Source organism: Astatotilapia calliptera, chromosome 16 (assembly GCF_964374335.1).
Source record: "Astatotilapia calliptera chromosome 16, fAstCal68.1, whole genome shotgun sequence".
NCBI lineage: Eukaryota > Metazoa > Chordata > Actinopteri > Cichliformes > Cichlidae > Astatotilapia > Astatotilapia calliptera.
In genome coordinates, this window is record NC_137437.1 from 15,430,209 (window position 1) to 15,456,970 (window position 26,762).

The window sequence follows — 26,762 nt, forward strand, 5'->3', positions numbered from 1 at the left end:
GCACACTCCAGTGGATGCACTAGATTTAAATATCATCCCCAAGAATACTTCAACATGCAGACTGGAGTAGCTGGGAATTGAACTACTGACCTTCTGATTAATAGACTGCCTGCTCTACCCCAATGTTGAGATTACTTGAGAGAAAAAATGTAGGTGGCTAATCAGAGGCAACATGTGTTGCATGTGTTTCAGTGTACTTAATGAACCTTTAAATAAGTGCAGGTGTACGTTTATAGAAAGCTACTTTGCATATTTTTGACCTTACTTGTGAATAAGGACTGCTCAGATGAACACACTTTCTTATGAATGTTTCTCATTAGGAAACTTAGTTCCTTTGATGATTTGGAGGAGGATCTTTTCTGGGCTTTTTTTCCATTACACTCATGCACGCACACACAGTCATAGTTGATTTACACACAAGAGAAGAAGGTCCGCACAATGTGACTGTAAACAGATTTATGTTCCCCAAAACATGAGTCATGAACACAAACACTCACACTGAGTGAAAGTCAGCCTCATTAGTCACCAAGTTACACTCTCCATCACTCCACTCCACCACTTCCTGCTGCACCAACACAGATGTCGCACATGAAGCTTCAGCATCCGATGTCTGGTACCATAGCAACAGAGAACAACCAATAAGGGGTGTGGGGATGGGAGGGGTGAGTGCTTTTTGGGACAGGCTTGGGTCAGTAGCATCCTTGCTTTCAGTGAAATACGAAGTCCCCAAACACAATCAGTAGCAGACTACTTGTTTATCCCCCTGAAAAATATGACCCACTTTATTTACACTTCCTTTAACACGCAGGCTCCTTTGTTGCAGTCTATATTTTAAACAAACCGATCAAAGATGAGAAAGCTTTGATTAAGTGTCCAAATCAAACAAGGTACTGCAAAGGAGACAGGGCCCAGACTAGTTTTTTTATGCTCCTCAGCGTCCAACTCACTTATTTTGCTAGCGATGGAGGAAACTCCACCCCGTCTTTGCTTTTGCTAGCGCTGTTTTTAATACTATGCAAGACTACATTAAAAAATAGATAGCAGGTTCGCGCGGATGAGTGTTCACGTCCTCGTTCGTGCTGCACGTGCCTCTGCGTCACGGCCGTCAGTTGCCTATGAGATGAACGGCCATCTGAGGACAACCGTGCTGGGGGCCAGACAGTATACGCACACCACGGAAAAAAAAAAAACGTGTATGTGTGTGTGTCCCTAGACTGCTCCGCCAACCGCTGTTGTGTCGCAGAAAAGCGGACACCTTGCACACAAACCCTCCTGAGTTCAAATGAGCAGCGTCACTCTGAAATAACCGACTGTCGCCGCGACAAAATAGCGGCTTCACAACGGCGACTCGTTTTTCGGCTCCCGAGTGAGTAAACTAGCACCGCCAGTGGGTTAAAAACTGCACAGAGCTTTCTGTACTGTTATAGACAATCCAGGTGACATGTACGTGACTGTCCGCGTAGTGGCAGCATCGCAGCTTCAAGCAAATACTGTATACAGTGCTGAAAACAAGAAGCCGGGGATGATGCGTCAAGCTACCTGAAAGGGTACACGACGATCGGAAGTTGGGCGTATTTTGTTTTTGAAAATAGCGGTTTATGCTAGGCAAATTTTTCAGTTTAAATCAACAGATATATAGAAATGTGTTTGATTTTAAGGAAAGCGCACTAATTATAATTTGGTATTTTTTCTACACTACATATCATACATACAGAAATACATTTTTAAAAACTATAGAAAATCAAATGCTGTCCACATGTTTGAATATGCTGAACGGTTATCTTAGCTTATGAGTGTGCGTTTTCCACAAGTTTAAAATATAACATAAAACTACACTGGAGGTATAGGTCAATTAAATTCCACAGAATTTTGCTCCCTTACACAAAATGTTACCATAGTGGTCTATTTTTGTTCTACCTCTTTTGGCTGCTCAATATAGGGGTTGCCACAGTGGATCATCTGCCTCCATCTCACCCTGTCCCTAACATCCTCCTCTGTCACAACAACACTCTCCATGTTCTCCAAGAACTTTGTCTGTTGTCTTCCTCATCTCCTCCTGCCTGGCAGCTCCATGTCCAAGATCCTTTGTCCAGTATATCCACTGTGCCTCCCCTGCACATGTCCAAGCCATGCCAGCTTTGCTTTGCATTTGTCTCCAAATCGCTCAACCTGAGCTGTCCTTATGGTGTACTCCTTTCTAGTCGTGTCCATCCTGGTCAGTCCCAGTGAAAATCTAGCGTATTCAGCTCGTGTCTTTTTCGTGTCACCATCTCCAAACTATATACCATAGCATCTCATAAAACTTCCCTTTCACTCTTGTTGCTATCTTTATCTCAAAATTATTCTTGACACTTCTCTCTGTCCATTCCAAACCGCCTGCACTCCTTTCTTTACCTCCCTTGTACACTGTACATTGCTTTGGATGGTTGATCTCAGGTATTTAACCTCATCTACCTTCACTTCACCTGCTTCTTGCAGCTTCACTGTTAGTGTTTCCACAAAGCAGTTTCCTTTTCATTCACAGACATGCATTCTGTTTTGTTTGTACTGACTTTCCATCTGCAGAGCATACCTCCACTTGTCCAGGCTCACTACAGATGATGTCATCTGGAAACGGAGACTCCTGCTTGGCCTGTCCGTCGTTATCATTACAAACAAGAAAGGGCTCAGAGCTGATCTCTAATGTAATCCGACCCCCATCTTGACTCTATTTATCACACCTCATGGCAGCTCTGCACACCCTTGTTCCAGAAAACCATAACAGCCTAGTCGACAACCTTTATTTTGAAAGTTTTGCTACCGGAACTACTTTTGCCTTGCTCATTGGTGCTTGCTGAGAGAGAGAAAAGAAAGCAAAGGGATTCAGGCGGTTGAAATGGAGAGCGAAGGGACTGGGAGGGTGAGTGAAAATGTTCAAGAGACATGGCGTGGCAGCATGACACAATAAAGGGGACCTCGGTTCACCAAAAGGAGTCCTCGGAATAACAGAATCGGGGAGGCGGAGGACTCGATCTGACTGTCAGAGGATTTTCATCTCGCTTTGCTTTGGTCTTACCTCGTTTAACCCAATCAGTGGGCACACAACGTTTCAGCTGAGCAGTATCTGCAGAGAGAAGTCTGTGGCTAACAACCAAGTCTGACAGGATACAAGGTAAAGCACTTCTCTTTGCGAGCAATCACTCAGGAAGGTTGGTTTGTTTACAGCCGTGGTTATCGCCACACTAAAGTTGCATAGTGTTATAGCGCTGTTTAACGCTGGGTTGCTAATTCTATCAGTATTGTTAGCAAGAGTCTGCAAAACACTCAAACTGTTCCTGATCCTTGATTTATAATACCATTTAGTGGCGTAGCGACATGCATTATTAACCAGCTAAAACCGCTTAGAGTTGCTAGGCTAATGCTAGCCGTCCACCTAGCTCGTACATGGAAGAAGTGACAAAGTGGCACATGGGGCTATGCTGTGACCGACTCGTTGTGACCTACCTGTCAACCGCAGAGAATCTGCCCGGGCATGTCCTTTGGCACGGACGGCTTTCCCTTAAAGTGTGCGGCCAGTACCATGGCATCTAAGCTCATTTAACATTGATTGGTTTAACTGTTGTTAATATCAGTCATCAACACTGGTTGCATTGTTCCTGCCATTTGGTTTGCACATGGGGAAGTTTTGTAAACAAGAGACATCACTCAGGAAGGACTGACTTTACTGTCACCTGGTGTTTAAAATAACTGCCACACCATCTGAGCAGCATTTATGACATTTAGGTTCATTTCAGATTGGATAAAAAGCTGTTATGCATCGCAAAGGTAATTTTCTTGTCCTCCTGGATTTAACCATAACCTGTGAAATTAAGTCAGCAGTTTTATTGTGTGCATTTATGATTAATAATAATAATAATAATGGATTGGATTTATATAGCGCTTTTCAAGGCACCCTTTACAATACCACTATTCATTCACTCTCACATTCACACACTGGTGGAGGCAAGCTACGGTTGTAGCCACAGCTGCCCTGGGGCAGACTGACAGAAGCGAGGCTGCCATATCGCGCCATCGGCCCCTCTGGCCAACACCAGTAGGCGGTAGGGTAAAGTGTCTTGCCCAAGGACACAACGACCAGGACAGAGAGCCCGGGGATCGAACCGGCGACCTTCCGGTTACAGATACGCTTCCCAACACAACTCAGTGATTGTGCATCTCTGAGTTGTTCTGTCTTTGTACTTAGGAATTGTCTCTCTTCTGCTTTCAGATACTCAGTATGAGTCGAGATGGTTGGATGAGGAAAAGAGCCAATGCCAGCGATGACAATGGTTGGGGCGAAAGGGTGAGTCTTATTTAACTCAGCTCGGTATGGAATGGAGCTGTGTGTAAGGATAGTCAGTTAAAAGGTATTACATGGTTTGTGCATTGTGTGCCTTCCAGCATTAATGGGGACACTAGGAACACCCCATCGCCCTCCCACACACTCATTATAACAGCTAAGAGCTGGATTTAGATCACTAGTTGTCTAATTGGTTAAGACTGGCATTCACATTTATGCTTTATAAGAAGAGTGACCTCTCCATATAGCAGTCCAATATACAGGCAAGGCAATAATGAAAACTCAAGTAGACAGCAATATATCATAATATCAGTATCTGTGCAGAATAACTGAGTGAGAAAACCTCCAGTGTATGTGTGTGTATATATGTGTGTGTGTATGTTTAGATATTGTGTGCAATATTATGACTGTATATAGATATCACATAAAATATTTTAAAATCTTCATATTTTTGCTGGTCATGTGCAAACCATAAAAATCTGGTTTGTTAATTGTTTCCTGTTTGTCTTTTTGTTTCTATAACTGCTCTAATTACTGCATGCAGGGCGGCTACATGGCCGCCAAAGTTTCTAAGCTGGACGAGCAGTTTAGACTTGACGCCCCCAGAGAAAAGCAAAAAGAAGGAGCGTGCTCCAGCATCTTCACCGGAGTGGCTATTTATGTCAACGGATACACAGGTAATGCTTTGTAAATATTTATGCAGATTATAAATTTGGTTTGCCTCATTTCTTCAGCTGCTCCAGCATGAAGACCATAAATTCTCTCAGATTTCTCTCTCAGAGGATTAACTGATGAAAACAGTCTTCTGAATGCTGTTTTCTTTCAGAAATTAAAAAAGTACGTACAGACTTCTTTGGCATTTTTCTCACACTGATTTATTAGTTTTTTTTGGTTTGATTTATAGTTTCATAAATCAGTTTTTGACTGTCTTGATTTTATAACTCAAGGTACTGTTTTTCCACTGTGATCAAATCACAGGTTAGTGTATGCTTGATGTAGTATTTTGCTTTCATAAAAGCTTCGTAGCTCAAAATCATCATATGAAAAATGATCAAGGGAAAAAATAACTTGGAAAAACTGAAATAAACATCAGGCTCATCACCTGATGACATCTGCAGCACACTGGAGACTCATCTCACAGGCAAAAGATGCCAAAGTGCAGTAGCTTGGGAGTTTTTATCCACACAGTGACTATGGCTGTGTTAAAATTGCTGGTTTTTGAGGCACTGGGAAATATGACAGTGATGTATCCTGATGAGCTGACAGCTGTCATGATGCGCATCAAGATGCTGTCTAAGGTGTTTTTTGCCTTTTAGTAAGTTGACATTGTCATTTTTGCCACACTTTCATATTTTTGGGAGCAGATCCCAGTGCAGATGAACTACGCAGACTGATGATGCTGCATGGGGGTCAGTTTCATGTCTACTATTCACGCTCCAAAACCACCCACATCATCGCCACTAACTTGCCTAACAGCAAAATTCAGGAGCTCAAAGGGGAGAAGGTCATCAGGCCAGAGTGGATCACTGACAGGTCTGTTCATTGCAAGATGATAATGTTTATATTTCATATTTTGTTGTACAGTATTAGCTGAAAACCTTGTTTATCTTGTCATTTGTTTAAAACAGTATCAAAGCTGGGCACCTCCTGCCATATCTACAGTACCAGCTGTATGGCAAACACAAAGGCCCGCTCTTCCCTGGCATGACTCTTCGTCAGACCTCAGAGATTCCTGGACCGAGCCATGGGGTGCTTCAATCAAGTACCCATCTAAAACTAAATCTGCCGCAATGCAAAATTAAACCCCCTGTTCTCAATCATAAGAAGTCTTTATGCAGCGCTCAGAGCACCCCCATCCCCGTCCACATCCCCAACCAATCCCGACCTCAACCTGAGTCCATTCAGCACAGCTCTCCAGCTCGCTTTGTTAACCCCGAACCGAGTCACTCTGCATCCGGCCACCTCATTACAGATCCCAGCCACAGAAGCCCTTTGCACACACACCTGCTGCTTAATCCAAACTCCACAAAGCACCCACACAAGTCTCCGCAGTCTGCTTCCCCACAGGAAGCAGAATTAAAAACGTGAGTATGTAAAGTAAGTAGTTACACTTAAAGTGGACCTCTTGTGCATTTTTCCTTATTCATTATTTAGCATCGAAACACTATATTTCAGACATTTGTTCTCCTTTCAGACCACTCTGATGTCATAGAGGTGGCCTATCCTTTATAATATGTTTGACACAAGGCTCCTGTTGTGCACACATTCGATGTTCAGATAGTCTTTTTCAGAATGAAGTTGGCTTAAGGGGAGATGTGTTAGCACAACTAATTTCAGATCGTGTAAGATAAATGAGGTTTCATTTGAATTGAGAATCAAGCAACTCTGGTAGACTCAAGTAACACAAATAAGGATCTGAAAATGTGAAAAATAGGTCCACTTTAGGTAATAGCTCAGTAAGTTCTGTAGATTTTTTTTTTTAAACTAACTTTACATTTTAAGGTTTTGAACAGAAATCTTTAAAGAGCTTGAAGTTTTTTTTAAATGTCATTGATTAAAAACTCTTCATGTCCTTTTTATCACAGAAATAGAAACTTGCAGACCTCAGTGGATGTGAGCCATTCGAAAATGAATGAAATCCAAGAGTGTAGCAAAGAAGAACCTCATCTCGCTGGGGCCTCAGATGTGAAGGATGCCCCCTTGACCAATGGACACACTCACATTGTTAATGGTGCCTTAAATTCAGAGGACCTGTCCCCTGTTACAAATCAACCATTTTTGATCAACAGCCTGTCCAAATGCAGGGTTAGGAGTTCACCAGATAAACCTCAAAGTCCTTCTGTACAGTTCCAGGCCAAGCCTGACCCCTACGAGTTTCCCCAAAGCCCTCCAAAGCAATCTGACCAGTCCCTTGTCCTCGTGCAGCAATCCAGCTCACAAAGAGCCAATGAGAAAAGACTTAAGCCTCCACCACCAACCTATCAAGAGGCTATAAAAGCCACTGAAAGCCACCTCTTCCCAAAGCAGCTTCAAGCACCCCTTCAGGTCGATATGATTTCTGAAAAGACTCTTTCTCCTGCATCTCGCTCTCTTTCACATTCTCCAGTTCGACTAAACGGAAGTCACCACAACGCCTTTACATCTGACTCTGCCTCCCTCAGCACAAATAATGTAACATTCAAATCTGAACCTCCCATGGACGAGTCATCGTCATCATCATCCAAGTCTTCAGCACAGCTGCTAGAACATACGGGCAGTTTGATCTCCGAGTTCTACTCTCACTCACGTTTGCACCAGATCTCCACGTGGAGGAGTGGCTTTTCTGAGTACGTCAATGAACTGCACAGCAAACGAAAAGGAGCAGGGGGCGCCAGCCTTCCTGGGAAAGAGCGTTTGAGGAAATCTGCGGCCCAGCGATCTATAGACACTAAAGGTAGGAAAGGTAGGGTTGCTGTGTTTGTTTTCTGTACATTTCTGAGGGCTTCTTTTCTTTATGTTGCCTAAAGACTTTGGACCAGGGATAAAAGATGTGCCCTTGCCTGCTCCAGCTGGGGACCTTGGTTGTATGTCAGTCAAGGTCTAGATCCCCTATAAAGGGGAAAAAAAAGCTTAGCAGTATATCATGATTTATAATTCTACAATTACCTTTTTTTTTTTTGCAGTTGTATGACTTATATGCTTGTATGCTAGAAAACCTGGTATATATTGAGTATAGCAGTGAATACCTTTAATTGGTAGGCCGTCGACATCATTGAGGCACTGCATACATGCACCACAATTGTGCATTAATATTTTATTTAAATCTGAAAAACTGCCCATTGACAATATTTGTATGTATTTGTTATGTGTCAGGTTCATCAGCCCAAGTCAGTGTTAAATCTTGTATCCTCCATGTGGACATGGACTGTTTCTTTGTGTCTGTGGGGATTCGAAATCGACCAGATCTTAAAGGCAAGCCACGTTTTTGTCTGTTTAAATGTGCTATCAGTAAATTAAAAAAAATATGGATGTAACACACTCGCTGCTCGTGTTTAAAATTGGTTCTTCCAGGTAAGCCTGTAGCTGTGACCAGTAATCGTGGACAGGGCAGAGGGCCTGTGAGACCAGGAGCTAACCCTCAGCTGGAGATGGAATACTACCAGAAAAAATACACACATCCACAAGCTGGTGAGATTGTCATAACAGTGGCTTTCACAGGCTTTTACATGTCCAGCCCTTCTGTAACTAAGCGTCCCCTCTCTGTTCACCTTTCAGAGAGCGCAGAGGATGAGATACACACAACTCCTTCACAAGAAAGCCCTGACTCTCGTACCAATGGAGTAGAGCAGGATGCTGTTGCTCTCTCAATGGCAGAGATTGCATCCTGCAGTTATGAGGCCAGGTAACCTATAAAAACAGATCAGGTCTGCCTTAGTTTCGTAACAATAAGAATATGAACATATATTCTTTCTTCCACAGGCAAGCGGGCGTAAGAAACGGCATGTTTTTTGGGAAAGCAAAACAGCTGTGCCCCGCACTGCAGTCTGTCCCATATGATTTTGAGGCCTATAAAGAGGTGGCCCTCAATATGTATGAGACTCTGGCCAGGTAGAAAAACAGCGCTATCTTTTACTCACACTAATTATGTTCTCCCTTAATTCTTAATATGCATAACTTATTCATGATTTTACTCTTTTCAGTTATACCCATGACATCGAGGCCCTCAGCTGCGATGAAGTGTTGATAGATGGCTCTGCACTGCTAGCTGAAGTGGGCGCCAGCCCTGAAGATCTAGCCAAAGCGGTCAGAGCAGACATCAAGGAGAAAACGGGATGCTGTGCTTCAGTGGGCATGGGTAATTTGTTTGCCTAGTTCGTACTGTAAAATAGATCAAGGCGGCCGCTGCATTTTACAAAGTCTGACTAATCTGGTCTCTTCAGGGTCCAACATCCTTTTGGCTCGGCTGGCGACTCGTAAGGCCAAACCTGACGGCCAGTATTTCCTAAAGTCTGAAGAAGTGGACGATTTTATCAGGGACCTCCCGGTGACAAGCTTGCCTGGTAGGTGTGCAGCACCACCTTCTGGACAATCCACTGATATCAATTCTGTGTGGTAAAATATTCAGTCAAATGATGGTGATGCTACTTTTTCAAGGTGTTGGGCCTGTTATGGGGAGAAAGCTGGCCCTCATGGGTGTGCGGTCCTGTGGTGACCTCCAACAAGTTTCTCTGTCTAAGCTGCAAAAGAAGTTTGGACCCCGTACTGGACAGACTCTGTTCCGCTTCTGTAGGGGTCTAGACGACCGGCCAGTCCGCTATGAAAAGGAAAGGAAATCTGTCTCTGCTGAGATGAACTACAACATCCGCTTTACTCGGGTTAGACCTGCTATTTGTCCTCCCTTCTGTGTCATGTGTTCTACTTCAACATGCCAGCTTTTTTTTTTTTTTTTTTTTTTTCCCCTTCTAATCCTCTTATGTATCATTTACCAGGTTGATGAGACGGAGTGTTTCCTCACTAATTTGTCCATGGAAGTGCAAAAACGTTTACAAGAAGCAGGTCTGCGGGGTCGAAGAGTCACTCTGAAAGTCATGGTTCGCAAAATTGGAGCGCCACTTGAACCTGCTAAATACGGTGGCCATGGCATATGTGATCATTTAGCCAAGTAAGAAAGAGATCGTTATTCTGTCCTTGTGTGTTACAACTAAATCTTCATATTTTCTCCTCTGTTGTTTATCCTTACCACTGTTTCTTTGTAAGCTTATCTTTATCTGTCTCCCTTTTCATCAGGACCGTGATGCTCGCTCAGTCCACTGACAGTGGTCAGCTAATCGCTGCTGCAGTCATCAAGCTGTTCCACGCCATGAAGGTAGAGGTGCAAGACTTGAGAGGAGTTGGCATTCAGGTTCAGCTTCTTGAGGGACATCAGTCTGCAACACAGGACTGCCGAGGCCTGCGAGGACGCTCCATCAAAGAGATGCTGTTAGGCCAGGCATCGAGTGCCAGATCTACTAACCGAGGCGCGTTCGGTGTTTTTTGGTTCCGCTTGTCTTCATTGCTGTCTGTAAAAATCACTTACGTCTTGTAATATTATTACAGATGCTGCAGACGCGCTTCAGGAGAAGACTACTTCCTCTACAACAGTCCCAACAGCAAACTCCGCGCCATATCCTTTGTCACCTGCTGAGCCAGTACCCGGAACAAGCAAGGAACAACCAGCGTGCAGACAAACTCCAAAGCATTCTCGGACACGTCTCAACTTCAGTATCGAAGTCCCCTCCCCTTCACAGGTCAGGACTGGAGTGAAATGTCTGACTGGTAAAACAAAACCTAAACGGTAACATGCCTCTAACTGTCTCCTAATTTTGTCCAAGGTGGATCGTTCTGTGTTGGAGGCCCTGCCTGCAGAGCTGAGAGAACAAGTGGAGCAGTCGTGGACCAGGAGAGATGGGAGGCCAAATAACTGCCATTCCCCTGTTCTGCAGCTTTCCCCTCTCATTTCTCATCCAGCCTCTCCCCCTCGTCCTCCCCTTGCAACCGTACCTGCACTGAATTATCCACCTGTAGGAACGTTGGTCCTGCAGATTCCAAACCAGCCAGAAAGTCCAGGAATTGTACTGGAACTGCCCAACTTCTCACAGGTGTGTATGCTATAGATTTTTTTTTTTTTTTGGTGATGGTTTGCCGGTGGTTTAATTTTACAGTCTAAAGTAGAGAGAAAATCAGGAAAAATTGGAAACTGTAGTTTCTGTTGTACTCCATTCCACAGAAACATGTAGTGCCTTGCTGGCTTGTAGCAATTTTGCTTATTGGAGCCTTTAAACAGCACAAAGCGCTTTTCTCTACTGGAAATGTGCCATGAACAAATGAGTTGTGACTGAAGCAGATGGTCCCACAAGTTAAAGAAAACAAAAGCTGGTTTCATTGTTGGTAGTAAGTGAGCTTCCCATCTGTCTGACTGCAGGTCGATCCAGATGTGTTTGCTGCCCTTCCCAAAGAATTACAGGAGGAGCTGAAGGCTGCCTACAGCCGCGCAACCGGTATCCACCCTCAGGTGAAAATGTGTAAGTCAGCAGATGAATTTCCTGAAGGAGTGCTTTTCCTTTTGATTGGTTGTTTTTACTTTTTATTTTTTTAACCCTGATTTTATTATTTGATTTTATTTTGTTTCTTGTTTGTTTTTTGTTTTTTTGCCCTTCTGGTTTCTCTGCAGTGGAGCAGAAGAATCCACTGCTGCAGCTAAAACAGTCTGGGGCCGGAATCGGCAGTGGTCGTGTAAAGCTTCGCTACAAGAGAAAAAACGCAGTCAGTCCTCTTAAAAAAGGAGCTTCTCCACTCAAGAAGCGTCCAACAACAAACAGCCCAGCCAAAAGCCTGCCACCTACTGGAAAATCACAGGAACCAATAAACAATCGAAAGGCAAGTTTGTCCTCTGCTCTATGCATATGATGCTGCCAACACGTGAAAACATGTGATTTAGTTGACTTATCTTTAAAAATTGCAACTTCTTTTCATTCCCAGACTGAAAATGGTCCCTCAACATCAGTTTCGAAACCAGAGATCCCACCAGCTGTGGTTAAATTGGCTGCTCGTCCTCCTCCAGCACTGGCAGGAGCCTGTGACTTGACAGACATTAAAACACTACTACGGGAATGGGTTACCACCATAACAGGTACACAGATGTGTTATGATGGCGTTTCCTGTGGTGCTGTTGTTGTTGTTGATTTTTATGGGTTTCCAAAAGTGCATCTTTATCTATTTTTTGTTTATTTTTTTAGAACCCATGGAGGAGGACATCTTGCAGGTGGTGAAATATTGCACTGACTTAATTGAGGACAAAGATTTGGAGAAGTTGGATTTGACTATGAAATACATGAAAAGGTTAGTTCTGTGGAGTTAAGATTCCTCAATTTAACTGTCTTCCTCTTTCTTTGTTTTCAAGGTTTCACTTGCTTGTTACGCTTGAGCTTCGTTTTTTTGTTTTTGTTTTTCCCTGCAGGCTCATGCAGCAGTCAGTGGAGTCTGTTTGGAGTATGGCTTTTGACTTCATCTTAGACAACGTGCAGGTGGTTTTGCAGCAGACTTACGGCAGCACTCTGAAGATAGCATGAAGAAAGACGGGGTGCTCTCCCTCGCTACATGCGATCGTTGTAAACAACACTTTTTTGATTTGTTAATTTCACAATACAAATCATGATGTCTAAATTCGGACTTATGAAAGATACAAATAATGGCTACACTTTTATGAGAAAGAGCCATGACAGTATTTTGAAGTATTTTGGACAAAGCGGTTGTTTTTATCACAGAACAATGATGATAGTAGCAGCTTTTTGGAAACTCACTTTCATTCACTCTTATTTTCCTACGACTCATTTTCATATGCAAGATTTTATTAAGGGCAAAAAAAGCATTAAGGGTATCTGTTTTTTGTAGCACTGCAAAACTTTCAGCTGGTATTAGATCGCATACTCCTGTGGTGACCTGAGCATTGGTGCTGTAGATCTGCTCCAGAGATCTGTTTCCAGAGACAGTTCAGGGTCATTTTGGGTTAGAGAGTCACAGAGAGTCAGATCTGGAGACGGCTTTCTGGCTCGATACCAACGAAGGCTGCTGTTAGATCTCTGAGTCGTAGCTGGACTCTGAGACAAACAATAACATCCGTTCCATCCAGGCCTGATTTCGAAATGTATTTTTTGTTTTCATTTTGGGTTTTTCCCCGTCTTGAGCGTTAGAATCTGGTATGTTAAATTTTCCTCGCTTGGATACGTGATCATGTTAAAACAAAAAGTATATTTCAGCAGTTTTACAAACCGCTTACCTTGTAGCATTCTTTATACATAAGACATTTTCAGAAATGATTGGAGAATTTTTTGGGGGGGTTTTCCCCATCATTGTTTTATCGGTGCTCTTTGCCACTAGCACTTATCTGTGAAGCATCTACTGCTGCGTGCAGCAGTGTTGCTTTTTCTTTTTTTTTTCTCTTGTTTCTCGTTTCTTTCCAAAAAAAGAAGTGCCAAACGCTGTTATTATACTGTGTAAATAATGTTTTAAAGATCTTTGTCTAAAGTTTTAAAAGAAAAAAACATGTATGTAGAAAAATTACCTCTTGTATTGTTTACCGGTAGTGGATTCTTAGTAACTGTCTCTAAATTGTAACTCTTTAAATGTTTCTAAATGTTCCAACATGGAAGTCAGAAGCTGGCCAAAGCACTTGAGGTGAGGTTAACTGTTGATTCTCAGTAGCACTCTGATATAGGAGGTTGTCGACAGGGGTCATGGCAATCAATGAGTAGCCTATGCATTTCTATTTTTTCTCACATAACAATGAGATGTCCCTTCAAGACCACGTAACATTAAATAAAGCATTTAGTGTTTATGCTGAATGTGCATAGGAAGAGGCGATCTGATTTTTAACTCTGTCACCCACAGTGTCTGATTCACACCCTCGAGACACTTTGTACAGCTTGCAGCTGTGTCGCAGTATTTGTGTGAGGTTTGACTTTAACAGCAGATGCAGCTGCTTGACTTGTGATCGCACCATGGAGGATAATTTGCTTGCAGTTAAAATGCGTGTTTTAAAAGATAATTCTGATATGCAAACCAAATCAATCGGTCATCTTTTGAAACTTGTTGAAATGAATGTAATTTAGAATGTGTGATTCACTTTCAAGACGTTGCCTCTCTTCACCTCTCACGTGTTTCCCGAGGGGAATGGCCAGAAGTTAAAATAAAAATAATAATAATAAATTGGCCTGTCTTGTCTAATCTGGCTCGTGCCTGAAGACCTGAAGCTGTGAAACTTGTTTGTAAGTTTTCTAAACCTTGGTAATAAACTGTAAATTCTGTATTCATTTATTTGTCTTTGCCTTTCTATAAACTGGCCTTCAAAAGGACTTTCAGCTGATAGAATATGGTTATGAAAATTATCTTCAGTGTGTCTGTTGTGTTATTCCCAGGTCTGACAGTGATGAGCATATAAATATGCTAGACATGTCTGTTAGAGATGTATATTATTTTGATGCCAAAAAACATTGAATTTAATAACTTATTTTGTATTGTTTAAATGGGATAAAGTTGACAAGCCACACCATTTTTTTTGGGGGGGGTCTAGAGAAGGCATATGATAGGATGGCAGGAGAGGAACTGTGGTACCTCACTAAAGAGTAAGTGGTAAAGAAGTATGTGAAGGTGGTGCAGGACAGTGAGACAGTGGTGAGGTGTGCAGCAGGAGTGACAGATGGCTTGAAGATGGGGGATTATATGAAGAATTGATATCATCAATGAATATATAGGACAAAGGAGGTTGCTTTTGGAGCTGTAGCGGGTATAAGCCATGGCAACAGCTTTAATCTTCACATTTCGACTTGATTCTCAAAATAGAATTTCGATTCCCCCCCCCCCCCCCCGCCCCTCTTAAAATGCTATTTCAAGTCTTACCTCGAAATTTCGACTTCATTCATGATGTTTTGGTTTTGCATATAAACTACAAATATTCTTCAGCACGGGATTTACTGCAAACAATATATTTTTTCTTTAATACATCAGATGACAACTGAGCTTTTGGGTCGCTATAAACAAAAGCAGCAGTACAACGTGAAAAAATATAACACACACACACACACACACACACACAAAATAAATTAATAAATAAAAATTAACCCGTAGTATTTCACGAGTTGCCCGGATGTACTTCCCACGACGTCAGACGGGCCCGCTGTGACGTTGTATCCGCAGAGAAACGTTTCGTGCGCGGGCTGTGTTGACGAGCATCTGTCACTTTACTAGGTAATAATTTAATAGCAGCTTGGTTATACTTTATATTTTCGACAAAATGCACAGTTGACGTTCATTTAAAAAAAAAGGATCAATACAACTGTTTCCAAAACTGTTGCTGTAACGTTTGTTAACAATGGCGGGGCTAATGCTAGCTAGTTAAGATAGCAAGCAAACGCAGACAGAGTTTATAGGGAGATTTTTGTTGAACTGCTGGCGTGTAGAAGTACGTGTAGCTACGTTTCTTAGTTTGTATAAGTTAGCTGTAGATACGTAAGAGGTACCCAGTTACGGTCTGTGCCTGTACCAGCTAACTGTAGGCACCACCGGGCAGAAACAAGGTGTGCCCCCTGCCGTTACTGGCTTTGTCTGCGGCGTTAGCTAGCTAAAAGAGGAGCTCTCGGACCAGTTTCTGTGTAAGCAACGTTGCTAACGTTACATTGTTGTACATACTTGATCACACCAGCTCACAGTGTAGGGGTAAAACAGGGTTTTCCCCATTATAAAATTTGGGAACAAAGGCGATGTCGAGATTCCTTTCTCTTTATTTTGCGTCTTTGCGCAAAAGAAAGCTTATAAATAAGTCGTATGAATAAGTTAACTATTTCCTAGTCGTCATGCGCTCCATCACGCTACCTTTGAACTTGTAGCCAGTGCAGTGTGGATGTCACATGACGGATACACATCAGCCACTGACATTTGCAGAAAGCCTGTATCAGCTGATATCGATATTAGGCACTGTGATGTTGTTATTGTCCTGCTGTCTGGTGTCATGTCTCACCATTGTTTATCTGCCCATTTTCAAACAGAGTCAGGCAGCCATGGCTAACCAATCAATGGAAATCATAGCAAAAGTTTTGGAGCAGTCAGCCAAGCTGGTGGAGGAGCAGGTGGATGCCCAGTTGGCCAAGCTGAATGAAATGGATGAAGATGATTTGGAGAGGCTGAAGGAAAGGCGATTAGAGGCACTAAAAAAGGCCCAAAAACAGAAGCAGGTGTGTGGGACAATTTATAATCACTGTAACATTTTGCTGTGTTAATTTCTTAAAGCAGATAAAATAATTTGAATCACTGAGAAGATTCACTTCTTATCCGCACCATCAGCAGAACCTAGTCTAAAAAATGAAACTTTCGACACTACAATTTGTACTGAAGTCACTCAGTTCTTTGAAGGATCACAATAAAAGACCTGGTGTCATGTTTATAGACTGCCTTGCTCTGAAGTTAGGCTACACAGCATTTGGGTCTATTATTCAAACCCTTTAAAGAGTGTTTTCATTGTACTCCACTATAATAGCTTTTCTTGTATTTGTAATCTTTTGTTTTGCTTTTCAGGAGTGGTTGTCTAAAGGTCATGGGGAGTACAGAGACATATCCAGTGAGAAAGACTTTTTCAGTGAAGTGAAAGACAGCAAGAATGTCGTGTGCCATTTCTACAGAAATTCAACCTTCAGGTAAGTCACTAAATGATGCAACAGGACCATGAATTAGAAATGTAATGTAGTCCAAAAAACAAAACAAAGAATCAGAGGTAGTTTATAGAAAATTAATATGTTCTGCAAATTAATGAATTTATTTATTAAAATCATCTTTTCAGACAAAATGACATTTCCTACGTGTGAAGTGTGGGAATTTGACCTTTAACAATCAACATTGTGCCTTGTTTAGCGTCAGTTTTTTTTTTTACTCAGTCGCCAAGATATTAATCTGTTGATGTCAGACATCTGAACTTGTCACTCTGTCCTTAGATGTAAGATCCTCGACAAACACTTGGCCATCTTGGCAAAGAAGCACGTTGAGACCAAATTCATCAAACTGAATGCAGAGAAAGCCCCATTTCTGACAGAGAGGCTGCGCATCAAAGTTATTCCGACTCTGGCTTTGCTTATTGATGGAAAAACAAAGGACTATGTGGTCGGATTCACTGACCTGGGAAACACGGACGAGTTCACCACAGAGATGCTCGAATGGAGACTTGGCTGTGCGGACGTTATTAACTACAGGTGAGATGTGCAGTAGACTCACTCGAGCACCTTATGTGTTGTGAATGAAAACGTTTTATCTAACATGATCCCTTTTTCCTGTTTCTAGTGGCAACCTGAGGGAGCCCCCAACAGCGACACAGAGATCAGGAACAAAGTTCACAAAAGTGGAGAAGAAAACCATCAGAGGGCGAGGTTACGACTCTGATTCTGAAGATGACTGAAGAGGCTTGACAGTGTTCGGGTTTACTCTCTCAGGGCTACCTCATTACTAAAACTCCAGCAGACAGCCCACTTCCTTTTTTCCCTCTTAATTAAAAAAATAGAAATTACTAACGCAATCCACTGATTCATTTTATTTAAAAAGCATGTTTGTTTCAGCCTTATTTAAGGACTTATCCACCATGATTTATATTGGAATATCTGAGTAATAAAATGTATGGTTCATGAACAAGGGAGCACACTGAGCAACCACTAGCTGTTAGCTGTATTTTGTTTTTCTTGATTTACAGGTGTAATCATTTATTGTAGACTGCTGTCTCACGCACTTTCCTGTAACCTTTGTACGTCTCGTGTTGGAACCAAGTTCATGCTGCATGTGAGTGCCAAGATCATCTTTGAAGAGCAAAATAAATTTTTACATGACATTTCATGGTAGCATGAGTTTGACCTAACTAATGCAGACTTAATAAAAACAAGAAAAAGATGGGGAAAAAAACTGCTTGTGTATTTTTTGTGTTACTTCTTCAGGGTTAGAGGCAGCGTATTTGCAAGAGTTGTATGTTGCCTTTATGGATGAAAATAATACATCCTTAAACTCACTGGATACTTTTGTCTTCAGAACAATCTAAATTCTTCATAGCATAGGTTGAACATGGTGCTTGAAATATTCCTCAGAGATTTGTCTATATTCACAAGATTACACAGATGGAAGCATCAGAAGATTTGTGGACTGTGATCAACAACACTTGGGTAGGTTGTAGTGTTTAAATGATGCTCTGTTGGTACACAACCTTGGAGAAGGTTGTGTTGGAAAATCCCAGAATATAAGCAGTTTCTGAAATACTCAAGACTACACTGTCTGGCATAAACAATCATGGCACACTCAATCACCTTGAGGCATTCTGATACTGCAGCAGGCTGTAATGACCATGTCTAAATGCATGCAGTTGCTGCCATGTGATTGGCTGATTAAATATTTGGATTAGCAAACAGTGTACCATATGTACCTAATGAAGTGGCCAGTATAATTACTGGCAATGTTTTTATGTGAGCCTTTGTTCTTAGAAAACAAAATAGGTGGAGTTCCCATTTGCTGTTTTTGTCTTTAAACTGAAAACTATAACCATCTAAAAACATTTTATGGGCGTGGATTATTTGTAGCTGATGAGACTGGCTGGTGCTATGCTGAGCACGTTGAGCATTACTACAAAACTAAAAACCGCAACACAAAAGGGGGCCCTCGATTTCTATAAATAACTGTTTGGCAGTCTGATACAATTGAGGTGGTGAGCAAAAAACTTGTCTTTGGGATTTAGGAAGTCATTTTTAATTTTAACAATCTGAACCACTAACTGTTGTTGAATTATCTCAGAACCCAAATTACACTTTTTACCAAATTACTAGCTGTCTGTAAAATTAATATGCTGGTATTCAAATTGCTAAACTGTTGATATGTAGAAAAAATAAAAATAAATCAAGTTTTCTGGAAAAGTTTGAGTAATTCCTGAATTAACTCAAACTTAGAACAGTGGGTTTGCACAGAGTTGAATTTTTCAGATGCGACGTTAATGTCAGTATTCCTGCTTCATCAGGATGGCACTTTGCTCAATCATTTGAGAGACAGGTTGATGAGAACATTTAATCATATTCATCTGCAGCTCAGCATCAAAACACAGGAAACAGCAATCAAGAAGTCTGGTTGGTGCCACAGCTTTCTCTCACTGCAGAGAGAATGACAACAGGACATTTTCCAGGACATTCACACACGCAACAGTGGAGCTAAGATTCGATTGTTGCCTTGTTGTCTACAGGTTGAAGGAGGTGGTGTACAATAAGTTCTCCTTTGCTGTTGATGTATGCATCGGCCATGTCATGCTCAGCAGGGAGCCCATAGGGAGTCTTTAGTGGCTGTATCCTGAAGGTATCAGAAAGAGATGGCAAAGGAGATATAACAGTATAGATATGTAGGCATCTCAGGCAACCTCAATTTGAAAAAAAACTCACCTTTTTTTAATAGTACTTTAAGAGTGATGTGTTACTACTTTTGGTTAATTAATCCTACCTTACAAGGTGCTTGACAAACTTCAGTTGGCTGTTGACTGCAGGAGTATTTTTATGAATTACAGGGACGTGAGCCTAAGTGCGAGACAAAGGCAGAGAAAATTATTCCAAAAGATAAAGGCTGTGAGCGTCTGCATGAGGTGACACACTCTGTACAGATCATTTATCCTGATCAGAGCTCCTTCAGGGTACAAGTCACTGTTGAAAGATGCTGAAAGACGCAAAGAATTACATGGAAATTCCTGAACTAAAGCTGACAGCAGTGTTTTGTTGTATGTGCAAAAAAAAACAAAAAACAAAACAAAACATTGAACATGATCCGGTTACATTAAGTTAATCCAAAAGTAAAACAAAAACAATCTGTAGCCTTTACAAAAAGGGAACCCAGTTTGGGGTCCTGTACCATGACAGAAATTTTACCTTTTGAAGCCCGAGGTGTTTTATTATCTCTTTCTCCCAGTATGGCCTTCGCAGCGCACTTTTGACCCGCGTCACTATGTGCAGCTTGTGCGGCTGGTCTGGATCGCCACCATATTTCTCGTGCTCTTTCGATCGCTCAGCAAAAATCTGTTAAGAAAATACAGAATAAAGGATTATCATTATTCCATGGCAGGATTCATCTGTAATGACGGGCCTAAAGCAACACTTTAAAAAAAAAAAAAAAAAAATGCTGAGTAGCTAATAATCCACCTAAACCATTGTGTCTACTGGACCTGCTGGAATTATACCCAAACTTACTTAATCCAAATAAATATTAATGTAAAAGAATTATATTTTGACACACACATGGGTAGGGCCACAAGACGTTACATACTTTGAGTGTTGCTAATTACTTTACAAATGTACAACATTATAGATTCTAAATTTATTCTTACCTCTGGTGGGATTCTGGATTTGGAGAATTTGCTTCTTGCTGACACATACCATGCACAAGGTGACAAAACTGGAGCTTCTGTCAGGGTCTGTAACATATGCAAACAGAGAGAAGGTAAAAAGCAAAGCCCAGTATCAAGGAAAATGTGTTTACTTACATATGTAGAAAATCTAAAAAGTTCTGTAGAGTTAAGTCTCAGAGATAGATTGCTGTTACTGGTGGTAGATATTCTTTTCTTTAGGGAACAAAAGTTTTTGTTTTTGTTTTTGTTTTTTTAATGATTTAAAAATCTGATATTCTGACACATCAGCAGATATTTTGTTTTTATCTTTCAGATCCACAAAATATGAACAGATTTCCCTAACATTTGTCATGTGTAGTTATCCGTTTACTGATTTATGCTTTGCCTGACTCTGGTCAGGTTGTTGGATTTGTGTTACTCCAAACAGCTAATAGCAAAAGGGAAGTTGGAGCACATTCCTCCCATATTAGCTTTTCATCTCTGGATCCCTGTTAAATCTAGAATTGGATATAAAATTCTTCCTCCTTACATACATCTGATACACCTGAGCACTTCCACTTGTCTCTTTTCACTCCCCTTCTGTTTACACACCACTGCACCAAGTCATTATTGCATACATACATTTTTGCCTTCCCTCTCTCCCTTAGTCTGCTTTTTCCTACCTCTTTGCTTTTTCCCCCTCTCTCTTCTATTTCCTCTTATCACCCTCTCCAGTCACAGCATATGCCTGCCCCTCCATGAGGTGGTTCTGTCAGAGGTTTCTTCCTGTTAAAAGGGAGTTTTTCCTTCCCACCATCACAAAGTGCTTGTTCATGGGGGCTAGTTGAACTCTAGAGTCTTTACCTTACGGCATAAAGCGCCTTGAGGCGACTTTTGTTTTAATTTGGCGCTATATAAATAAAATTGAATTGAATTGAATTAAAGCATATTGAAGCGATTTTTGATGTGAACTGGTGCTATATATAAAATAAACCTGAACTGAATCTTAGATGACAATATTAGTATTAAAGTTCTAACTTTAATACTTGGAGCACTTTCTGCAGCAAATGTAGCCTAGTGCACATCACAGCTGACTGGATAGTGGTGCAGAGAAGCCCAGTGGCTTCACACAACAAGTGAGTTTCATTAATGCTGAGTTAGTTACAATGGCCTCATTTTCTTTTCTTTTTTTACATAACTGAGCACGTTGTATATGTATCCAGGACATTGGTCATTATATTTGAAAGTTTCGCGTCCTAAAATTCAGCACTGCAGTCATCTAGCAAACAAAATAAATAAATCCAGTAAACCTAGAAAAATCCAGTAACTATTCTCCAAGTCCCATCCCTGATTTGGGTTTCAGGTTTAGCTGGATTTTTCCTCAAGCAGCGTTAAACTAAATGAGCCCGTATGTCAACTTCAAGATGTACGAAACACTTTGTAGACAGTTCAAGTCTGAAACATTAAAAACGTGCAGTGATGTACCCACCTTTACTGATAAAAAGCTCAAACTGCGACAGACAGCTGACATGTTGTGTTCCTTCTGCTGCTCTTTAGCTAACAGGGGCTACGAGACAAGGTTACAGCCTTGCTAACCGCTAAATAACACGGAACTCGAGCCTAACTAACCGCTATGAAAAACTGACCTATAATCATACCAAATTTACCAAGTTCGCACATTTAAACATTAATTCGGCACTGAAAACAGCAGTGAAACAGGAGAGTCACGCTGCTGTCAAGCCCTCTCTCTCCGCCGTCTTAACCGGAAACGTCGGGGAGTTACATTAAAAGAGCACCGCCTCTTCGAGAGCACCGCAATTTGCACATTGTTCCTACCCTAATTTTTCTAGTGTGATAAATATGTTGTTTGAATAAATTTGGACTTAATAAAAACTGAAAATACTTTAACTGTGTGTTTTTATAAAAAAAAAAATACATAACCATCAATTTTCTAACCAAGGTCATTACGTTTCTCCGGGAGTTATTTTTATGGGGCACTCGTGGGTAGAGCTACTTCTCTCAGCTTCTTTCCTGTCACTGGTGAAACGTGAGGTTTATTTAGAGTTATATAGGTCTTAAAAGACAGTTGAAAGACAGAACAATGACACAAAACCACCTGTCGGGAATGGAGGCGTCCGCCGTGTCTGTCTTGAAGCGAGCGGTGGAGCTGGACCAGAGCGAACGTTTCCAGGAGTCTCTCATCTGCTACCAGGAAGGCATCCAGCTGCTTATGGACGCGTTAAAAGGTCCTCCTTTAAAAATAAATAAATATTAATAATTACATATTTTAAACATTGCCCTGAATTACGCTGAACGTCTTTTTTTTTAATGTTCTCTTTGTCCTGTGAGCAGCTGTAAAAGATGACTCAAAGAGAGGACACTACAGAGAGAAGATAAAGGGCTACATGGACAGAGCAGAGCAAATCAAAGTTCATGTGAATCAGATGAAGGAAGGTAATTTGCCAGTAATGGAGCAAAAAAGGGCAAAGTGGGCCGGGCAAAGATGAATTACCCTGATCGACTGAGCCTCTTGTTTGCAGTGGTTTTGACTGTTAGACCTGTAGCACCTGTGTGTAAATGAGAGGGAGACAGGTGTAACAGTGGAGCTCCAAGGGGCAGAGGTAGATGTAGCGACCCCGAAAGGGAGCAAGAAGTAGAACTTTGTGGTAATTTTGACACAAGCAAGAACTCAAATCAGGTGAACAAGGTGCTTCAGTGTTGCATATGACCAAATTAATAATTTGCACAATCTTACTGACCCTGTTGATTTGGGTTGCTGAAGCCCACTTTGCCCTGTAATCCAGCTCTAGCTGAATATTGACTGTGCGATCTTCTCAACAACCAAAATCTTGTTTATTGTTTTGTTATATCCCTTACATTTATGTATAAATCTAATTATGTCTAGTATCTCTTATAGGCAGGATCCTATTCCAGTGTAGGACTGTGCTGGTTAAGTTTTTAGATTTAGGGGGAAAATATATGGTAAGAGCCACAGCTAAAGAAGGGGGTTTTCAAAATTTGTGTTTCTCTTATCTTCCCTGATAGATGGGAAGTACCACGAGCAGATAAGAATATCAGAGGATGCTACTGGTTACAGCTATGAGGTTCTGTTCAAGCCATACATCAGCAGCGCTCTCACTGAAGTCTGGGTGGAGGACCCGTACATACGGCACACCCACCAAGTAAGAGTTTTGTCCTCATTAACTGGGGTTTTTATTCATTCCACTCTGTCATCAGTCTTTTATCAGGCTTTGTTCAGAGGTTGGAGCTTATCTTTAATGAGTTTATCCATTAATTTGATACCAATAGAATGATACTAGAGGACTAAGTCTGCAATACACGTATACATTTTCCGCCTTGGGTAGCAGGAGCAGCCGACAGGGGGGACATAATCTCTTTAACATGTCCTGGTCTGCGCCAGGGTCTCTCTGTGGCCAGAAAGCCTTCAACATTTAGATGGCTGAAAGATTTATTGATTAATAGAACTATCACAGATTAGTTGAAGTTAAACAAACAAATGTTATAAAAATCTGTCTGGTAGGTTATGAAAAGACTGCTAAGCTGACTTTAATTAAACTTTTTGTAGAGGTCGTGTATGGGAAAAGGAGGAACACATTCAGTTATGATGTGGATGATGTGTTTGATAAAAGCCTGAACGCATATACTGAAAATCTTTTTTTTCTCTGATCATGTGTTGCAAGCTGCAAGCAAGCAGCTTTCTCCTTATTAGTTTGACTAGGACTTTATAATAAATAATTGTAATTTTATGTTTATGATTTAAAAATCAGCCCTAAACTGTACCAACCTTATATAATATGCCAAACAAAGCCCTCGCCTTTCCTCTCACAAACAGTTGTACAACTTCCTTCGGTTCTGTGAGATGCTGCTAAAAGCCCCCTGCAAGGTGAACAAGATCCACCTCCTCACGTCGCAGGATGAAGTGAGTTACTCACACAATAGAGCTGCATTTTATAGTCAAAGCTGAGCAGCCACTGCTGTCTTCTCTGTTTAGTTTATACTGTCATTTCCCGTCCCGCAGGCTGATAGTGGCCAGCAGAGCGGCGCTCTGGCCGAGTTGAAAGAGAGTCTCAGCGCTCACGGAGTGACTCTAGACCTGCAGTACTCCTCCACTATCCATGACCGGGAGATCAGGTACACCTGCAGATTTTCCTCATTTACAGCAGCCACATACGTGCAGCATGAGGAAGTTCATCCTTGTGACATCTGATGTTCACTTCTACATTAACACTCCATTGCTCAAAATACGGTCTCTTTTATCCCAGTAAATTAAACCTGATTTTATTTTTAGGTTCGATAATGGTTGGATCGTAAAAATTGGAAGAGGGTTGGATTACTTCAAGAGACCTAAAGTGAGACTACGCATTATATACTTATTAGTATTCATCTGTAAGTATGGAGTGGCTAAAGTGAACGAGATCTTTCTGTCGTTTGTCTCGCAGGGCCGATTCTCTGTTGGATACTGTGACTATGACCTCAGGCAGTGCCAGGAGACCACCGTAGACATTTTCCACACCAAACACACAAAAACTCTATGAGACTCACAAAGCTAAAATGATTATTTTTTTGCCAAGCCGTTTAATTTACTTACCTGCCTTCCAAACACAAGCAGATCTACAGTATTGTAGGATTTGCTTTAGCTTGCGGGTGTCTGGGGACTGACTTTTATAACAAGATGGGTTACTGTTTGATTTCTGCTGCACTGGAACGTCTTAAATTTCTGCTAACTGTACTGCCGCTGCTATTGGTGAATTTTTAAGTTCAGTTTTCAGTTCTTCAGTTTTCTATGATTTTTTTTTTCCGTTTTCTATGATATTTATGAAAAATATGGATATTTTTATCTTTTTTTTTTTTTTTACTTCCACAGATTGTAATTCTACAGAGACCTTTTTGGGGGGAAATTAATTATTTCAAAACATTTTTTCTAGATTACTTTACACAATTAAAAATGTATTTTTGTTTAAATCAAATTTAAATTTAAAAATACAAAACCAAAACATATTTAAAACGCATTAATAGTAAAATGTGTTACAGGATTGCCAACTTTAGGCCCTTTTTAAATGAATTGCTTATGATGGGTAATTGGACCTCTAGGTAATGAAACATTAGGCCCTTTTCAGTTGACTGGAAATGTACCGTCCTGATTCTATTAGTAGATTAAAGAAACCAAACATGGCCCTGAATATCGTTTTGTACTGAAAAATGAATAAAATGTAACAGTTTTTAAACTATTTATAATACATAAATGCAGAATAAATATTAAAACTGACCAAAGTGTGCTGAAAGATTGTGAGATGCTTTCTTGTTTTCTACAGAATAAAAAAGTCCAAGACACAGATAAAATGAAAACAGTGACCAAGAGGACGAGAGTGGGTAGAGTTACACAGAAAGGTGCACTTACAGAAAGTGTTTATGGTAATCAGCTGGTTGTTTTCCAGGTTATTATAGGGTTAGGGTGGAGGATTACTCTAAAACCTAGAATTAAAACATTTTATTGAACTAAAAAACAAAAACTAGACTTGGAAAAAAATTAAACTAACTGAAAAGATTTTGTGAACTTGGAAAACTGACTAAAAAATGGTAAATGGCCTGTATTTGTTTAGCACTTTACTTAGTCCCTAAGGACCCCAAAGCGCTTTACACTACATTCAGTCATCCACACACTGGTGATGGCAAGCTACATTGTAGCCACAGCTGCCCTGGGGCGCACTGACAGAGGCGAGGCTGCCGGACACTGGCGCCACCGGGCCCTCTGACCACCACCAGTAGGCAACGGGTAGAAGTGTCTTGCCCAAGGACACAATGACCGAGACTGTCGGAGCCAGGGCTCGAACCGGCAACCTTCTGATTACAAGACGAACTGCCAACTCCTGATTGGTCAAATTTTATCGTAGCTTGTCTGATGAAGCGTTGATAGACAAGACTGAGTCCTCTGATTCAACTAAACATTTGCCAACAATAAAAATCTGACTTAAAAAAAAAAAAAGAGCAGATGCAGGTCAGTGCAGATCAGACCTTGTCATAGTCTCCACACAGTCAGATTATATCCATCAAAAACCACTCATTCACTTATACACACTGTATTTGATTCAGACATAGGTCTTTACATCTGTAACAAGTTCACAAACATTGCAAATCCCATTCTGACTCTTATTACAACAAAGTCTAAGCTTAAGGCACATTCACCACCTGCTTCATAGCTTTCATACATATTACACTGATCAGCAGATTGAGCAGTCATGGAGCACTGAACTCATGATTCCTTAAAAACCTACATATTTCCACAATTATTGAATTCTGGATAAGGTTATTAACACTTACAATTACCGGAGATGTACATGTTTAATATCTTTGACTGATTTTTATGTCCCAAAGCTATATTGTAGCCATAGCTTCTTCTGTTTCTGCTGGCTCTGTATTGGTGCAACATTTCATGCATGTAAGACACTGATGTCTAGTTAACGATTACCATCAAACTCTTATCTGAATCCAGAATCCCAAACTAAATACAGATAAGCTGCAGGGGAAAGCTTGTTC

At 41.1% G+C, this 26,762-nt stretch overlaps 4 protein-coding genes across 7 annotated transcripts; 3 read left to right on the forward strand and 1 right to left on the reverse strand.

The window, feature by feature from the left end:
* The first annotated feature begins 2,822 nt into the window (after nucleotides 1-2,822).
* Nucleotides 2,823-12,690, forward strand: rev1 (REV1 DNA directed polymerase). 4 transcript variants are annotated; one of them, XM_026145100.2, is made up of 22 exons: nucleotides 2,823-3,151; nucleotides 4,247-4,321; nucleotides 4,863-4,995; nucleotides 5,683-5,851; nucleotides 5,947-6,402; nucleotides 6,904-7,760; nucleotides 8,171-8,269; nucleotides 8,369-8,485; nucleotides 8,573-8,699; nucleotides 8,777-8,905; nucleotides 8,998-9,152; nucleotides 9,238-9,357; nucleotides 9,452-9,672; nucleotides 9,787-9,959; nucleotides 10,085-10,314; nucleotides 10,394-10,584; nucleotides 10,669-10,935; nucleotides 11,259-11,358; nucleotides 11,508-11,713; nucleotides 11,816-11,966; nucleotides 12,073-12,175; nucleotides 12,294-12,690. In XM_026145100.2, the coding sequence occupies exons 2-22, from the start codon at nucleotides 4,256-4,258 to the stop codon at nucleotides 12,403-12,405; spliced, it is 4,182 nt and encodes a 1,393-aa protein (XP_026000885.2). In that variant the 5' UTR covers nucleotides 2,823-3,151; nucleotides 4,247-4,255; the 3' UTR covers nucleotides 12,406-12,690. The 4 variants fall into 4 exon arrangements, with proteins under 4 accessions (XP_026000885.2, XP_026000887.2, XP_080147164.1 ...); XM_026145102.2 differs by having other exon boundaries at nucleotides 6,904-7,751; XM_080291038.1 differs by having other exon boundaries at nucleotides 9,452-9,959.
* Nucleotides 12,691-14,942: 2,252 nt separating this feature from the next.
* txndc9 (thioredoxin domain containing 9) lies at nucleotides 14,943-17,767 on the forward strand. The gene is made up of 5 exons (XM_026145123.2): nucleotides 14,943-15,079; nucleotides 15,877-16,062; nucleotides 16,403-16,521; nucleotides 16,816-17,070; nucleotides 17,159-17,767. Exons 2-5 carry the CDS (start codon nucleotides 15,889-15,891, stop codon nucleotides 17,271-17,273), a joined length of 663 nt encoding a protein of 220 aa, XP_026000908.2. The 5' UTR covers nucleotides 14,943-15,079; nucleotides 15,877-15,888; the 3' UTR covers nucleotides 17,274-17,767.
* Nucleotides 17,768-18,896: 1,129 nt separating this feature from the next.
* On the reverse strand, nucleotides 18,897-22,001 carry mrpl30 (mitochondrial ribosomal protein L30). The gene is made up of 5 exons (XM_026145125.2): nucleotides 21,697-22,001; nucleotides 20,208-20,294; nucleotides 19,753-19,899; nucleotides 19,334-19,407; nucleotides 18,897-19,186 (listed from the first exon to the last, which is right to left on the reverse strand). Exons 1-5 carry the CDS (start codon nucleotides 21,736-21,738, stop codon nucleotides 19,051-19,053), a joined length of 486 nt encoding a protein of 161 aa, XP_026000910.2. The 5' UTR covers nucleotides 21,739-22,001; the 3' UTR covers nucleotides 18,897-19,050.
* A 186-nt stretch (nucleotides 22,002-22,187) lies between these two features.
* On the forward strand, nucleotides 22,188-25,510 carry mitd1 (MIT, microtubule interacting and transport, domain containing 1). Its single transcript, XM_026145122.2, has 7 exons — nucleotides 22,188-22,453; nucleotides 22,560-22,661; nucleotides 23,253-23,389; nucleotides 24,061-24,147; nucleotides 24,247-24,359; nucleotides 24,517-24,577; nucleotides 24,668-25,510. Exons 1-7 carry the CDS (start codon nucleotides 22,309-22,311, stop codon nucleotides 24,761-24,763), a joined length of 741 nt encoding a protein of 246 aa, XP_026000907.1. The 5' UTR covers nucleotides 22,188-22,308; the 3' UTR covers nucleotides 24,764-25,510.
* The last annotated feature ends 1,252 nt before the right edge of the window (nucleotides 25,511-26,762 follow it).

Excerpts from the sequence above, each read along its gene's own strand:
- rev1 (XM_080291038.1), top strand. The coding sequence starts at position 4,256 with ATGAGTCGAGATGGTTGGATGAGGAAAAGAGCCAATGCCAGCGATGAC. Across the intron at positions 8,486-8,572 it reads ATACACACATCCACAAGCTG|AGAGCGCAGAGGATGAGATA; the intron begins GTGAGATTGTCA and ends TTCACCTTTCAG. Across the intron at positions 8,906-8,997 it reads ATGTATGAGACTCTGGCCAG|TTATACCCATGACATCGAGG; the intron begins GTAGAAAAACAG and ends TACTCTTTTCAG.
- txndc9 (XM_026145123.2), top strand. The coding sequence starts at position 15,889 with ATGGCTAACCAATCAATGGAAATCATAGCAAAAGTTTTGGAGCAGTCA. Across the intron at positions 16,522-16,815 it reads TACAGAAATTCAACCTTCAG|ATGTAAGATCCTCGACAAAC; the intron begins GTAAGTCACTAA and ends CTCTGTCCTTAG. Across the intron at positions 17,071-17,158 it reads GCGGACGTTATTAACTACAG|TGGCAACCTGAGGGAGCCCC; the intron begins GTGAGATGTGCA and ends TCCTGTTTCTAG.
- mrpl30 (XM_026145125.2), bottom strand. The coding sequence starts at position 21,738 with ATGTCAGCTGTCTGTCGCAGTTTGAGCTTTTTATCAGTAAAG. Across the intron at positions 20,295-21,696 it reads TGAGCTTTTTATCAGTAAAG|ACCCTGACAGAAGCTCCAGT; the intron begins GTGGGTACATCA and ends CATATGTTACAG. Across the intron at positions 19,187-19,333 it reads TTTGTCAAGCACCTTGTAAG|GATACAGCCACTAAAGACTC; the intron begins GTAGGATTAATT and ends TGATACCTTCAG.
- mitd1 (XM_026145122.2), top strand. The coding sequence starts at position 22,309 with ATGACACAAAACCACCTGTCGGGAATGGAGGCGTCCGCCGTGTCTGTC. Across the intron at positions 23,390-24,060 it reads ACATACGGCACACCCACCAA|TTGTACAACTTCCTTCGGTT; the intron begins GTAAGAGTTTTG and ends TCTCACAAACAG. Across the intron at positions 24,148-24,246 it reads TCCTCACGTCGCAGGATGAA|GCTGATAGTGGCCAGCAGAG; the intron begins GTGAGTTACTCA and ends CCCGTCCCGCAG.